This window comes from Gossypium arboreum, chromosome 9 (genome assembly GCF_025698485.1).
Source record: "Gossypium arboreum isolate Shixiya-1 chromosome 9, ASM2569848v2, whole genome shotgun sequence".
Taxonomy (NCBI): Eukaryota; Viridiplantae; Streptophyta; class Magnoliopsida; order Malvales; family Malvaceae; genus Gossypium; species Gossypium arboreum.
The window spans coordinates 88,039,146-88,054,093 of record NC_069078.1 but is presented as its reverse complement, the minus strand read 5'-3'; the positions used below and the strand labels follow the sequence as shown (position 1 = coordinate 88,054,093).

The following is a 14,948-nucleotide window of genomic DNA, read 5'->3' as shown; positions in this document are numbered from 1 at the left end:
CAAATCGATAGTTGAACAAGTTAAGACACCAATTCTTAATTCAACCAGTTTAACTGATTTGACCGTTGGACCAACGATAAATAAATAACCATAAAAATATGAAAAAAAAAGTAATATATATAATACTGGTTTTACTTGGCTTTTTAGATTTTTATGAATTTTTAATTATTTATTTAATTGTTGTTGGTTCAACTAGTTGAACCTAGTATAGGTGATCTAACTTGCTCACCTATCAATTTGGTTATTAAAACATTAAGTATGTCACTCTAAGATTGTACCACATTATCATTTTTTTTAGATGATGATGTGGCATAATCTTAGAGTATCATATCATCAAACTTTTGAATTTTTCAAGTTTGGGGATCAAAATGAACATAGTTGTCAAGTTCAAATGTTAAATGTATGGCCCAAATTTTGCCCGGGGCCCAATAAAACCAAACCCAAATAAACATAACTCAACTACCCAATTAAAACCCAATACAAACCCAAAACTTAGCCCAAAACACTAACCCAACCCCCAAAAAAAAAAAATCCGAAAAAGAAAAAACCTAATCTTATCTACTCCATCACCATAATTAGCCACCCACCCCATTTTGCTCCACTTGCCTACAATGGAAAAAGCAAATAAATTAAAAAAAAAAAGAAGAAAAGTGGTAAAAGCTTATAAAAGCCACAATCTTAATGTAAAAGAGGGAGGGGATTGGAGAGAATTTATTGTATTTTGGAGAGAAGAAATTTTTTGAGATTCAAGAAGAGGAATTTTGATTAATACAAAGAATTTATCTTCAAAAATACCTAAAGGTGATTTTATCTTCTTTATTATTTTACTCTTATTTTTATTTTTTATTTTTTTCCTTTTTTTTGAATCTATTAATCTATATATATATACATCATAATAAAAAAAATATAATAAATATATATATACAAAACAAATATAAAAAAATTACATTTTTCGGCCATCGCGTGCGGTGGCGGCGCCAATGACAGACGGATTGACCGACAATTGTCCATTGACGACCCTTGGCGGATTCCCCTCCCCTCCTTCTCTCTTCCTCTCTCTTCTTTTTTCATTTATTTTTCGTATTTACCTTAGATTTCATATTATTTTGCTATTTAATTTAGCTTTAAATATTAACCATGTTATATATGTAATATTGTTATCACTATTATTTTATATATATTGTTAATATTATATTATATTTAGCTATATATATATATTTTCTTTATGTTCCGTTTCTTACTATTGTATGCATATATATCTATTATTATATTTATTATTAATATTGTTAGCATTAGTACTTTTACTTAATGTGTATGTAGATATACATGTACATATTAATAGTTTTTATCATATGTGTATATTGTATATATTATATTTATATTATATATATATTCTTAATGTTATTAGTTGTATACTTCTTGTATATTTCCATGTATATATTTTATAGGGTCTCATGTACATACTCAAATACTATTATATATATACGTATTTTTAATACCATATCATGTATATATTATTATATTTATTTTATCCTTATTATATTTATTATTAATATTAGTACACATATTTTATTATAGGAGTATATATATTCTTTTCTTTATATAGTATTATTTTCATATATCGTTATATTTATTATTATATTTATCATTTTCTCTAATGTTACTTACTATTTTGTTTTAAATTATTATGTATTATTTGGTATATATCGTCTTTTATTATTACTCTTATTATCATTATTAGTTCATGTCCATTATATATGTAGATATTTTTAATACATATAAGTACATATTCATGTAGTGTCTTTAGCATATATATATATAAAATATATTTTTCTGTTATTAATATTTCTAATATATGTTGTATATTTTCATTTTGGTATGTCATGTATATATATATATATGTATATGTATGTTTTATGTATATATTGTTATTTTTTATTGTCATTATGAATATATTATTTTTCTTATTATATTGGTAGTACATCATTTCTATTTTTTTTGTAAATATTAATATTGTTGTTTTAATATTCTCAGTTTTAACATTTCATTATTAATTGCATCGTCGTTTTGTATTATTTACGAATTCTTATTTTAAATAATGTTTTACTCATAATTTTTAATTTCAATAAATAAGGCAACATGCCGATTTAATATTAAGTCATTGATTTCATCGCTATGTTGGGTGAATATCAATCGACTCGTGTTAAAACGGTACGTCCTTCTCAAAAGAAAACGAAACTTGAAATTTCTCGTGTTTTGATTGGATCACGATTCAATGTTACTTTGAACTTGCAATTTTGAAAATTAAGACAATACCTGTTTAATAAGATACCAATTTTGGGCGTCGTAAGGGTGCTAATACCTTCCTCGCGCGTAACCGACTCCCGAACCCAACTTTACTTTGGCTTTTGACATAGACCTACATTCGGCCTTCATTTTTGCGCAAGAATAAGTTTTCTTTTCTAAAAAAGGATGATTTATTAGGTGTCCGGTCACACCTGGAAAAAAGATCGGTGGCGACTCCCTTTGTTAATAAAATCGAAAGTTGGTTTTCAAATGTTTAATAAATCACCACAATTAGCGACCAAGCGAAACTAAAATTTTTTTTTACGTCGCTACATTAAAGTGAACCCCAAAAAATTATAGGTACCAAAGTAAACCTAATTGTCAAGTTCAAGAGCCAATGTGGATCTACTTACCAAGTTTTGGGGCCAAAAGTTACATTATCTCCATTTTTTTTACGGTCATTAACAAAACGGACTAAAATGAATAATAATTTTTATGTTCAAGGGTCAAAGTGGATAAAAAAATTTAGGGATCAAAAGTTACATTATCCGTTTATTTAATTAAAAAATCTTTTAAGGCGGTGGGTTAGGGTACAGTTGCACTTACGTAAGCGCATTAGACTTGGTCGGCCAAGTATTTTTGTTTATTCAGACAAACCTTTGTTTCCGACAGGAAAGCGACAAACAGAACAGAAGGCTACAACAAACTGAAGAAATCACCAAAAGGCGAATCTCACTCGTTTTCACTTATTTTATACACTTTTGTAATCTTTATATATATTTTTAAATACTATTATTAATAGGAATTATGAAAAAAAATAATATAAAGATATCACATACAGTAAAACGATTAATAAACCACTATAAATTAATACATAAATGTATATAATTTTGAAAAAAAAAAGAGGTAATTTGACAGTAATTGTAGCATTGGAATAATTTGAAAACAAATAAATCATGCATTAACTTGATCAATTTGTTAAAATTTGCATCCTAACTTTGTCATTGTCAAATTAATCTGATGATAAACACCAATCAACTAAAAAAAAAAAACTACCAAAATCCCTGAGACACACACCAGATCTATGATACACAAAAGTCAAATCTCAAAGGGCCTACCCCTCCTCATCTTCTTGAATTTATCACAATCACTATAATTTATCATGATAAAACCATTCGAGAATGGTTTCTAAGAGATTTGGTTGCACCTTTATATTGACAAATATCATGTCTATTTGACAACATAATTAAAAGTGAAAATAAAATCATGTATACTTTAAAGAAAACCGACTGGACAAAATTAAAAAAAAAAACTAAAAATGTGGACAAAATAAAACCATGAAACTATGGACAAAAACAATGATGATGTGAATTGAAATTAAAAATAAAATAAAACTATGAAGAAAAAAATATTGAAGAAATCACTACCCATAATTAGCCCAAAGTTCGTCATTGTCTTCTACCAAACAAGGATTTAATTTGATGAGTAAATTTAAAATAATGTAAATTACACTTAAAGTTATTAAATTATTAGTAAGTTTACGTTTTCACCATCTAACTTAAAAAAAGTTGTAAAATGATAACTGAATTATTTAAAAGTTTTCATTTAAGTTACTAGACTGTTAAATTTATTGTTGTCTGACATTTTCTGTTTGCACCATCTGCACCAATCGAAAGCTTTTTTTTTTCCCTTCTCTTCCACAATTCATTTTTTTTCATGAATTAACTTTGAAAATCACGAATTTGTGAACCAAAATTTATATAGCTTTATTCTACGATTTTCAACTCTGATCGTCAAATCGACTTTGATCAAATGTATGTTTTTTACTTTTCAATAGATATTGGTCCACCATACGAATCATTGAATCATCACTTAGAGCTCAGTACTTAGATTTTTAAAAAAATTAACAACCCAATGACTTAACTTTTTAATAACTTAAATAAAAATATTTGAATAATTCAGCACTTTGAAGTTAAATGAAAAAATTAAACTTAATAATAATATAATTTACCCTTAAAAATATTGAAATATTTAATATTATTCTTATTATTAATGTTACAACATACCAAATCACTAAGATTCTTAAAATATTCCAATTACTATATACGTTTAACCTCTAAACTCAAAATTTTTATTCAACCAGTTAAATTGATAATTTTATAAATTTCAAGTGATTTTTGAGTCAAATGATACAAATTTCAACCTCATTGTTTAAATCACTTCTCAGTTCATCCGATCTAGTCCTATTCTAATAACACTAGTCAGATCATCAAATATAAACACAATTCAAGTTCAAGACTAAAATAGATTGAGTTACCAATTCCAATAACCAAAATGAACAAAAAAAAAAAAAGTACAAGTACAAAAATAGATGTAGTTGCCAAGTGAAGGGACCAAAAATTATATAAAGTACATTAATTTAATAATCCTAGGAGAGCGGAGAGCTTCCTATTCCATTTGATACACCAATATTGATTCGACAAAATGATACTGTGTGGGCCCATCCGTAATTCATTCCGATTTTCTTTCTCTTTCCCCTTCGTTTTCCACCTTCAAAAATTAAGGAAACAATCCCATGCAAACCGAAACCATCTACAACTCCATCACAACCGTTTATTTATCATACTTTCTATAATTAATTCTCATCAACGGTTAAAACCGTTTCCATTTTTTTTTAACTTCTTATGAAAAAGAAAATACTATAAATACTTTGGCGGACTCTCTCACTTTTCCCATCTCTTCGCCTTTCGCTCCTGCACTCTCACTCTCAATTGAACTGCAAACTCTCAAAGCTTTGGATTCTCTCATTTATTTTAAAAAAAATTCTCTGCTGATTTTCGTTCTTCTTTTTTTTTGTTAAATTGAAATCAGCATTGCTTTGATTCAGTTGGAAATTTGATGATCCAAAAAGGAATGTGTTTTGTTATTGGATTGAAGCTTTGAAGTCCGGAAATCGAGTTAAGGTGAGTTGAAACCTGAGTCAGTTTTTTCTTTCACTGATTTATTTATTTATTTTTGTAAATAAATTCTCCCTTCTCTCTGTTTCTATAATATTTGAAGTTCCCGAGTTGAGTTGTCGACGTGGCTCTGTTTGGCCACCAAGAATATGTGTAGGAAAAGAAAAGAAAACTAGAAATAACATGATTTTGTGTTATAAGCTTTTCTTTTATTATTTTTTTCGATTTTTCGGATGTTTCACTTTGAGTTTATTTCTTTTTGAATTTGAATTCTTGGATTTTGAATCTCCTTTTTGTTTAAGAAACAGAGCAATCGCTAATGAACTTATCTTGGTTTTTTTCAACAGATTCTTAGGGGAGCTAGCAGCTGGACGTCACTGGAATGAGAGCTTTCTGATTCAAATTCAAATATTTAAAGGAAAAAATCTGAATTATAAAACCGAGCTTTGAGTTATAATATAAATTAAAAACTCTTAGCAAGGACTTCAAAATCATTAAAGTATTGTTCGTTGACACAATGGCAATCGGGATACTAAGCACTCTTTTAGCAAAATCAGAGACGATTTTAGGGTCTGGTCACAGCTCAGTAGTTTCAATGAATTTATTCGTTGCTCTTCTTTGCGGGTGTATCGTGATCGGTCATTTGCTAGAGGAAAGCCGATGGATGAATGAATCCATTACTGCCCTTGCCATTGTAAGCTTTTTAGATTTTTGTATATAGATTTCTTTATTATTACATATATTTAATAATAATAATAAGCTATTAGTTTTCGTAATTTTGATAATTTTTTATGATAGGGGCTGTGCACTGGAATTGTAATTTTGCTTACAACAGGAGGAAAAAGCTCTCATCTTTTAGTTTTCAGTGAAGATTTGTTCTTTAATTATTTGCTTCCACCTATTATTTTCAATGCAGGGTTAGTTTTTTGTGCTTGTATTTAATCTTTATAATAAAACGATTGATTTTTTTGCTTGTTCTGAATTATAAAGTGCACTTATATGTATTTTCTGGTTTTTTTTTAGGTTAATGTAACTTTTAGTTCTCGAACTTAATAATTAGATTCATCTTGATATGTATATTTTTTAGTTCATTTTGATACATGAACTTAGTAATTAGGTTAATTCCTAAACTTGACAAATATAAAAAAGTTTGATGATGTGATACTTTGTGTTACCTAATCAAACTTGAGATGAAATCTAACTTCAAAGACCAAAATAAATTTAGTTATCAAATTTAGGTATCAAGGTGAAAAAAGTATAATTACCAATAATCATTTTGAGTATGTGGGTATTTGAATGTGAGTTTTTAGTAGGGAAATATTGACACCCTTAAAGATGATATTAAAGGAAAGATATATACAATTAATGGATTATTTTTAGTAATTAAATATTCCTTAAGCTCCTTACTTTTAATTTAGATCATACAATGGGATAATACTTGATAATATAGTCTGCTTTAGTGGAAGCAAATTGATATTATGTTTTTCTTTGGTTCCAGATTCCAGGTGAAAAAGAAGCAATTTTTCCGCAACTTTATGACCATAATGCTGTTTGGTGCAGTTGGCACTTTAATATCCTTTGCCATCATATCTCTAGGTAATGTGTTAATGGGGTTTGATGATAGATAAACCTTGGTATGCATGCACATGTTTTACTCTTATCATTGCCTCTAGAAGTTCAAAAGCATGGACGTTGTTGCATGCGTTGTCTTCAACTACTTGACATTGTAGTGATGCTCTATGAAAAATCCATTGCTTTCAAATAATAGTCTTTATTGGCCTATACAAATAATACAAACATGCACTTTTGTTGGTAAAAATATTATTGAGATTTTTGTATTAGATGTGATGTCATATCAAAAGAGTAAATTGGTTCTTTTTGTTAAAAATTTCATTCATTTCTATTATTAAAAAGGGGCATAGCTGACAGAATAACCGAACAATGACATTTGATGTGCCATTTGTACTCATGCTGACATATAATGACCAATTTTTAATAGTAGAAATGGATAAAAATTTTAACAAAAGGACTAATTTACTCTTTGATCTAATGTATAGGGATTAATTTGCCCTTTTTTTGCGTAGAAGGGACAAAATGCAATCTAACTTTTAACACAAGGGCATTCATGATACTTTTACCTACTTTTGTTCATACACAATAACAAATACAAAATGAAATTGGTTATTTTCAGAAAGTATGACCTTAAGCTGTTTGTGTTTTTAACTCACCGCTATTTCTTATTTCTTTCTTTATTGTGCGACATAGGTGCCATACATTTTTTCAAGAAAATGAGTATTGGTAATCTCAAGATAGGGGATTATCTTGGTAAAATTTTCATGCCACTATATCTATTTTAATTCAATTTCTTTTTGTATTTATATTATAGTCTTTTGTTAATTCTACTTGCTCTTCTTAATTGCAGCCATTGGGGCAATATTTTCAGCAACAGACTCTGTTTGCACTTTGCAAGTATGCATGTTTAAGAACTAGAATTCCCTCTTTACAACTCTTAAAGACCAGCACTTGTGCTTTAACCTATTTACCTCTCCTTGTTGGCTCAGGTGCTTAATCAGGACGATACGCCTTTATTGTATAGTCTGGTTTTCGGGGAGGGAGTTGTGAATGATGCCACAGCGGTTGTTCTTTTCAAAGCAATCCAAAGCTTTGACCTTCCTCACATCAACACCACCATTGCTTTGCAATTTGTTGGGAACTTTTTATATTTATTCATCTCGAGTACATTGCTTGGGGTTTTGGTAAGACTATTTCTCTTCTCAGTCCTTGATTGTTGGTCTCTATCTGCTCCTCATGAACACTTTTGTTGATCTCCTGCAGGCTGGATTGCTTAGTGCTTACATTATTAAAAAGCTCTATTTCGGAAGGTTCGTATACGTTCCGGTGTTCGTTTTTCTGAATATTAAGTTGTTAAGATAATGTCCTTAATATCTCTTCCCTCTTCTTACAAACAGGCACTCAACGGATCGCGAGGTTGCTCTCATGATACTCATGGCTTACCTTTCATATATGCTGGCTGAAGTAAGGTTTTCATAATTCTACTGGTGACCCCTTTTTCTTTAACATTATGCAAAAAACAGTCTAATAATCACAATGTTGGCATTACTGTCTTTCTTGCAGTTTTTCTATTTAAGTGCGATCCTCACTGTGTTCTTTTGTGGGATTGTTATGTCTCATTATACATGGCATAATGTTACCGAAAGTTCAAGAGTGACAACCAAGTATGTTCAATATCCACTATCGGTTACTTTGAACACTTGAATTAGTTTCCCACCTTTTCTTGCGGAAAAGCCAGCCAACTCGGAATGGCAACGGGTTTTCTCACTGCAATCCCGGTTTGATTCGGGGTTTTTTGGCCAACCCTACAGCCAACATTGTCGTGCTATTGATATTTCATTACTTATCAATTGATTACTGCAGGCATGCTTTTGCCACACTATCATTTGTTGCTGAGATTTTCATCTTCCTCTATGTTGGTATGGATGCTTTGGACATTGAGAAATGGAGAGTAGTTAGTGATAGGTGAGGTCAATGGTTAAAATATTAATATTTGATGCATTCATAGTGTAAAGTTAACGAACTAGATTTGGACATATATTTGATTGGTAAAGTACCATGCAGGCTCTTATATTATGAGTCCGATTGCATTATGTCATTTTCATTAAAAAAACTGACAAATTAGTCCTTGTATGCTAGATTAAAGAGTAAACTAGTCTTTCTGTTAAAAGTTTTATCAATTTCTACTGTTAAAAATTGATCCTTTTATGTCAACAAGAGGTTTGCATTTATGTCTAGTTATTTCTTTAGTCACCTTAATTTTTAACAGTAGAAATGAATGAAAAGAAATTTTAACAGAAATATAATAAACAATGACTAATTTATCTATCTTTTGAGTGAATGAAATAAAATGCAATATGACTTCTAATATAGAGGTTTCTATGGTGCTTTTACCTATTTGATTCACTGGTGATATTGCATCAAATATAAATAAATTTAAACTTAAAACTCAGTTTTTTCGAATTTTGGGATTGATTTAACTCATTTTTTCTTCTCAGCCCTGGGAAATCAGTTGGGGTGAGCGCAATTCTATTAGGCTTGATTCTTGTTGGGAGAGCAGCCTTTGTTTTCCCTTTATCTTCCATTTCCAACTTGACTAAGAAAGCTCCATGTGACAAAATTGATTTCAAACAGCAAGTATGAGTTTCAAAACACTTAATTGACTTTGTATGATCTCTATTCGGTCTTTGAAATGGATTGGTGAATGCTTACTTCGCTTTGGACTTACTTAATTTTTGCAGGTTACCATTTGGTGGGCCGGTCTTATGCGTGGTGCAGTTTCAATGGCACTTGCTTATAATCAGGTATAAAAGATTTTCTTCTTCCGTAGATAATACAACATTATATAATTTTCTGATACTGACGGTAGGATGGATGTTGGAAAAAAAAAAGAGTGCTAAATTACAAGCATGATAATCCATGATTTTATCACAAAAGTTTTACAATTTGAATCTGTTGAATCAATTTAATCAAATTTAGGACAATTTAGATTCAAAACGATTTGAACAAGTAAATTGAAATGACACAATTCTAAAGTAATCAACACTTAAAATGATTTAAACTCGTAACGATCCTACTAAAAAACTTAAACTTTAAATCCAAATGACTTAAACCAAAAACAATAAACAACTAATATGATCCAAATTTGAAATTAACTTAAATTGAAATGACTTAAAAATTTAAAATAATAAATTCATCCGGTTTAGATTAACTAGACACAAAATTAACTTAGCTAAGTCTAGTTTTCCTTTGGACCATTTATGAATGTTCCTTAGGATTAGCAACAGGGTGGGGGTGGGGTGGCTTTTGCTGGCCCTAACCTTGACCTATCCAATTTTTATGTATACTACCCGACATTGCTCGAATCCAATTTTATTTAAAATGTTTACTTTTGTTCTTGAAATAGTTTTTTTTTTTTGTCTTAATTTGTCACTAAATTTTAAATAACATTATATAATATATTGTTTTTAAGAAAATAAACCAAATATATATTATAGAATCCTATAAAATTGTTTTCAAATATAAAAATAGTTATAAATTAAAAAAAAGGTATTTTAGAAAATATATAAGGTAAAGGCGAGACAAGATGAAGAGTGATTTTACCTAAACCCGACTCTGCTGAAGTATAAGAAATGTGTGACAATGAGCTTAACTATTCGTTTTTTGCAGTTTACCAGCTTGGGCCATACTCAGTTGCGAGGGAATGCAATGATGATAACCAGCACAATCACAGTTGTACTTTTCAGCACTGTGGTAAGAATCTCAATTCATCCAACTCGATTCGAACTGTAACACTCTGGTTTAATCACATGAAAAAACATCGAAGAAATCTGAAAATTAAGTTCATGATCCCCAATTTGATCATTGGAAATCATATGCAGGTTTTTGGCTTGATGACTAAACCATTGATTAGAATCTTGCTTCCTTCACCGAAAAATCGAATGCTCTCTTCCGAACCGTCTACACCTAAGTCACTCACCGTGCCGCTTCTCACCAATGGCCACGACTTAGAGGCTTACGAAAGCGACCGAAATCTAATAACCCGGCCAACAAGCTTAAGGATGTTCTTGAGCACTCCTTCCAACACCGTGCACTACTATTGGAGAAAATTCGACAACGCGTTCATGCGACCTGTATTCGGAGGAAGGGGTTTCGTACCCTTCGTTCCGGGATCGCCCATCGAACAAAATGATCAACAATGGCAGTGAATAATGAAGAGATCACAGATACCAGGTACTAAAATACTACACTAATTTTTATAAACTTGTAGGATAGTGGAATGAAAACCGGCTTTTCAGTGTGAAGTTTGCTAATATATACGTGAGAGTTATGTTATTTGGACTCGGGTTTGGGTTTTAAATATGGGTATATGTCTGACTTGGATATATTCATAAAAAAAATTAAAACAAAATAGAAGGACACAAAAGTGAGAGTTTGGCCGGTTGATTTGATTTTAACAATTTTTTTCCAGCGTTTGCTGTTTAATGTTTGATTGTATCTTACATTGAATGCTGTTTTGGAGTTTTTTTTTTTTCTTTTTTTGTGAGGGTTTTTTTTGTAAAAGGTTTAATTTTATTGATTGTATATCTTTTATTAAAAGTACCCCTTCCTTTATTTATATTTTTATTTATACACTCTTGCTATATAATAATAAGGTTAAAATAAACCATAGGTTCTTATTTTTTTTTTAAATTTAGAATTTAGTTATTGTATTTTTATTTCAAAGAATTTAGTTTTATTTTTGAGGTTTCAAATTCAAGTTCAATTGTTAAATTCTTTTGTTAAATTTGTTGTGTAACAATTTTAAAATAAAAAAATACTCACTTGGTAGTAATATAGCTAAAAATGACATTCTAATGAACTTAAATTTAATAAAATAATTTTAAAAGTGTTAATGACTAGATCTGAATCATGAAAAAGTAGAAGAATTAAATTCTTAAAATAAATGTATAAAGATTAATTTTAAAATTACTAAAAATTTAGGGACATGGCTTACTATTTGACCTAAATTACTATTTAATAATAAAAATAATATTAATGTAAAAATAATTAGATGATTAGACTAATTTAACCTATTCGAACAATGAATAAGTTAATGTTAGAGTTTAACATATTTATGATTTAATTTCATTGAAGGGATTAAACTCGGGTGAATTTTTATTTAATTGTAATTATTATTATGATTAAATATAACAATCTCTTTTCTTTTCTTTTTTTTTTTCAAAGGAGATTGAGTTAGGCTATCTAACAAATCAAAATAGTTGGCATTAGGTAATTGGCAAAATTTGGGGCAATAAAGAGAATAGGTTTGATAGTGTACAATAAGATATAATTATTTTCTCTAAATAAAAAATGTTTTTCAGTTTGGGTAACTATTTAGTTGGTGACCCAAATTTTAATGTGGATTAATTTTGGCCATCTTAAATGATTTTTTTTTTTAATTTGGTCACTCAACTTTTAGAGCGTTTTCATTTTAATTATCTAAACGTTAAATTTTTAATAACGGTTAACTGTACATGCCACATCATGTCTACATTTTCATTTTAGTCACTCAACTTTTAAGTCGCTTTCATTTTGGTCACCCAATTTTTTTTCTAAAGTTTTGATTGGGGTAAAAAAAATTAAGGATTAAAGTGAAAAAGCGGTAGAAACTAAAATAATACACAAATTTTGTGAAATTGTATTTGTTTATACTATCACAATAAATTTTAAATTTCTAATTTTAGTATTCAAATTTTAAATTTTAAAACATCAAAACAATTTGAACAAATTACTAAAAATATTATCTATTGATAATGTCAATCAATTTGTTACTATAATATTAAAATTACTTAATTTAATCTGCTTTTTAATTTTTAATTTTATTTTATGTTTCAGACTATCCTTACCAAAATCAACTCAAATAACTCATATTTAATAATTGTCTACAAAATTTAAATTTCTTTTAATTATATAATCTAAAATATTTCATGCTAAGCTAAAGTTAAAAAGAAAAGATACTTGCAATTAATTAAATTAAATGCTTGTTCTTTGTTTAGGTAAAAAGTTATGAGAAAAATTTATGAGTTTTGTTTGGAATAAAAGATAAAATCAATTAATTGCAAAGACTTTTATTTGCTTTTAGCTTAGAATGGAAGATTCAATATAATATAATCAAAATAAATTTGGGTTTTATGGACAATTATCAAAGATAATAATTTTCATTTATAATTTTTAAAAATAATTTCAAACATCAAAATAAATTAAATAATTTGTTGAATTTTTTTATCCATTAATAATGTCAACTTATTTGTTATGATTCTTAATATTTTATATTTTATATTTCAAAACCTAAATTTAGAATTTTTCGGTAATGAGATAAACAAATAAAATTTTAATAATTTTTTGTTATTTTAATTTCTATCATTTTTTCACTTTGATCCTAATTTTTTTACCCAATCAATACTTTAAAAAAATATTTTTGGTGACTAAAATGAAAACAACCTAAAAGTCGGGTGATCAAAATGAAAGTGCAAACATGATGTGGCATATACAATTAACTACTGTTAAAATTTTATTGCTTGAATGATTAAAATGAAAGCATCCTAAAAATTAAGTGATCAACTAAACAGTTTACCCTTTCATTTTTAATTAGATTTGTTCACTATTTAAAATATTTAAAACTGGTGTTAAAAAATATGATGGTTTTTAATCTTATTTATATTATTTTTTGAAATTATAATTATATTAAAATTTCAATCAAAATCAAATAGTTTAAAATAATGAACTAAATAATTAACTCGACAACTAACTAAACCCAAAACTAACTAATTATAATCGGAATAAATTTGAGAGACAATACATATATTTAAAAAGGATTGGACTTGAATTTGGAATCTCAAAATCGCCATTTTCTCAACCTTGTCATTGAGATGAGACCTCGATGACATGCTTATGGAGTGTATTAATTTCACATTAAATGTATCTAATGGTAAATTTAAAGGGTTCAAATGTATTATAATTGCTTAGATTCTTCGTAAATTTGTAATTTTATATCTATTTTTTTATTTCTAACAATCAAGTCTTTCTAACTTTTAGAATTTAAAACTTAAGTCTAATTGTTAACATTGTTAAAATTATTTTATTAAATTCAAGTTCATTACAATAATTTTTGGTTACATGGTTACCAAATAAATTTTTTATTTTTTAAATCTGAAAAAGATGGACTAGACCCTAAAAAATGTAGGCATTAAATTCCAAATTTATAAAAAAGTAAAAGAAATTTACATGTTTTAAATTATTTGAAATTAGGATAAGCTACAATTGTAGCCACCCAAGTATTGGTAAGTTTATTTTTTGATATTCTAACTATGAAAAGTTACAAAACTGGCACTTAGTTATTCAATTTTTTCTTCTGTTAAATAACTTACAAAAAGGTGACGTGAAAGATTTTAAATTTGGCATAATAAAAACTTTAGCCCTCAACATTTATACATTATATCAATCTAGTTTTGATTCTAAAAAAAATAACCCTTAATGTTTACATATTGTGTAATTTGCCCTCCTTTTAAAACTAAAATTGTTCAGAAATGTACAAAAAATAGAAACACCCAAAAATTCAAATTAATAAATTTCATATTTTCTCTTTCATTTAAAACTTACCCTCAATGTCATAAATAAAAGTAAAACTATAAAAAGACTAAATTACACATTGTGCAAATGTGAGGGTTACTTTTTTAGAATCATTATTAAATTGACACAATTTATAAATGTTAAGAGTTAAAGTTGCTATTATCCCAATTTTAAAAGATTAAAATTTGCTATTAGTAATTGTACTTTTGCAAATGTTGTGAATTTAGTCCCCAAACTTTATTTTGGTCTTTTTTTTGTCATTGTACTTTTCAAAATTTAAAATTTTAGTCCTTACCAAATGATAACTATTAAAATTTTAAGTTCTATTAATTTTAAAATACGATTCAACAAATATATTATCACAAGTGTAATGCCATGTCATGTTGTTATTTCCACAAATTACTTACTAAAATTTCAATTAATGGATTAACGACTGCCATTTTGCATCAAAACTGAAAATTTAAAATTTGAAAAGTATAACGACTTAGAATAATTAAATTAGAGAATATCGACTAAATCTAC

At 27.9% G+C, this 14,948-nt stretch overlaps 1 protein-coding gene across 1 annotated transcript; it reads left to right on the top strand.

Annotated features, from left to right (window-relative positions):
* Positions 1-5,023: 5,023 nt before the first annotated feature.
* Positions 5,024-11,435, top strand: LOC108455948 (sodium/hydrogen exchanger 1-like). Its single transcript, XM_017754532.2, has 15 exons — positions 5,024-5,249; positions 5,591-5,937; positions 6,042-6,160; positions 6,742-6,839; positions 7,509-7,568; positions 7,666-7,712; positions 7,805-7,999; positions 8,079-8,125; positions 8,213-8,279; positions 8,379-8,479; positions 8,679-8,780; positions 9,314-9,452; positions 9,557-9,619; positions 10,485-10,568; positions 10,697-11,435. Exons 2-15 carry the CDS (start codon positions 5,761-5,763, stop codon positions 11,021-11,023), a joined length of 1,626 nt encoding a protein of 541 aa, XP_017610021.1. The 5' UTR covers positions 5,024-5,249; positions 5,591-5,760; the 3' UTR covers positions 11,024-11,435.
* The last annotated feature ends 3,513 nt before the right edge of the window (positions 11,436-14,948 follow it).

Coding starts and splice junctions, on each gene's coding strand:
- LOC108455948 (XM_017754532.2), top strand. CDS start 5,761: ATGGCAATCGGGATACTAAGCACTCTTTTAGCAAAATCAGAGACGATT. Junction 8,000..8,078: donor GTACATTGCTTGGGGTTTTG/GTAAGACTATTT, acceptor GATCTCCTGCAG/GCTGGATTGCTTAGTGCTTA. Junction 8,126..8,212: donor AAAAAGCTCTATTTCGGAAG/GTTCGTATACGT, acceptor TCTTACAAACAG/GCACTCAACGGATCGCGAGG.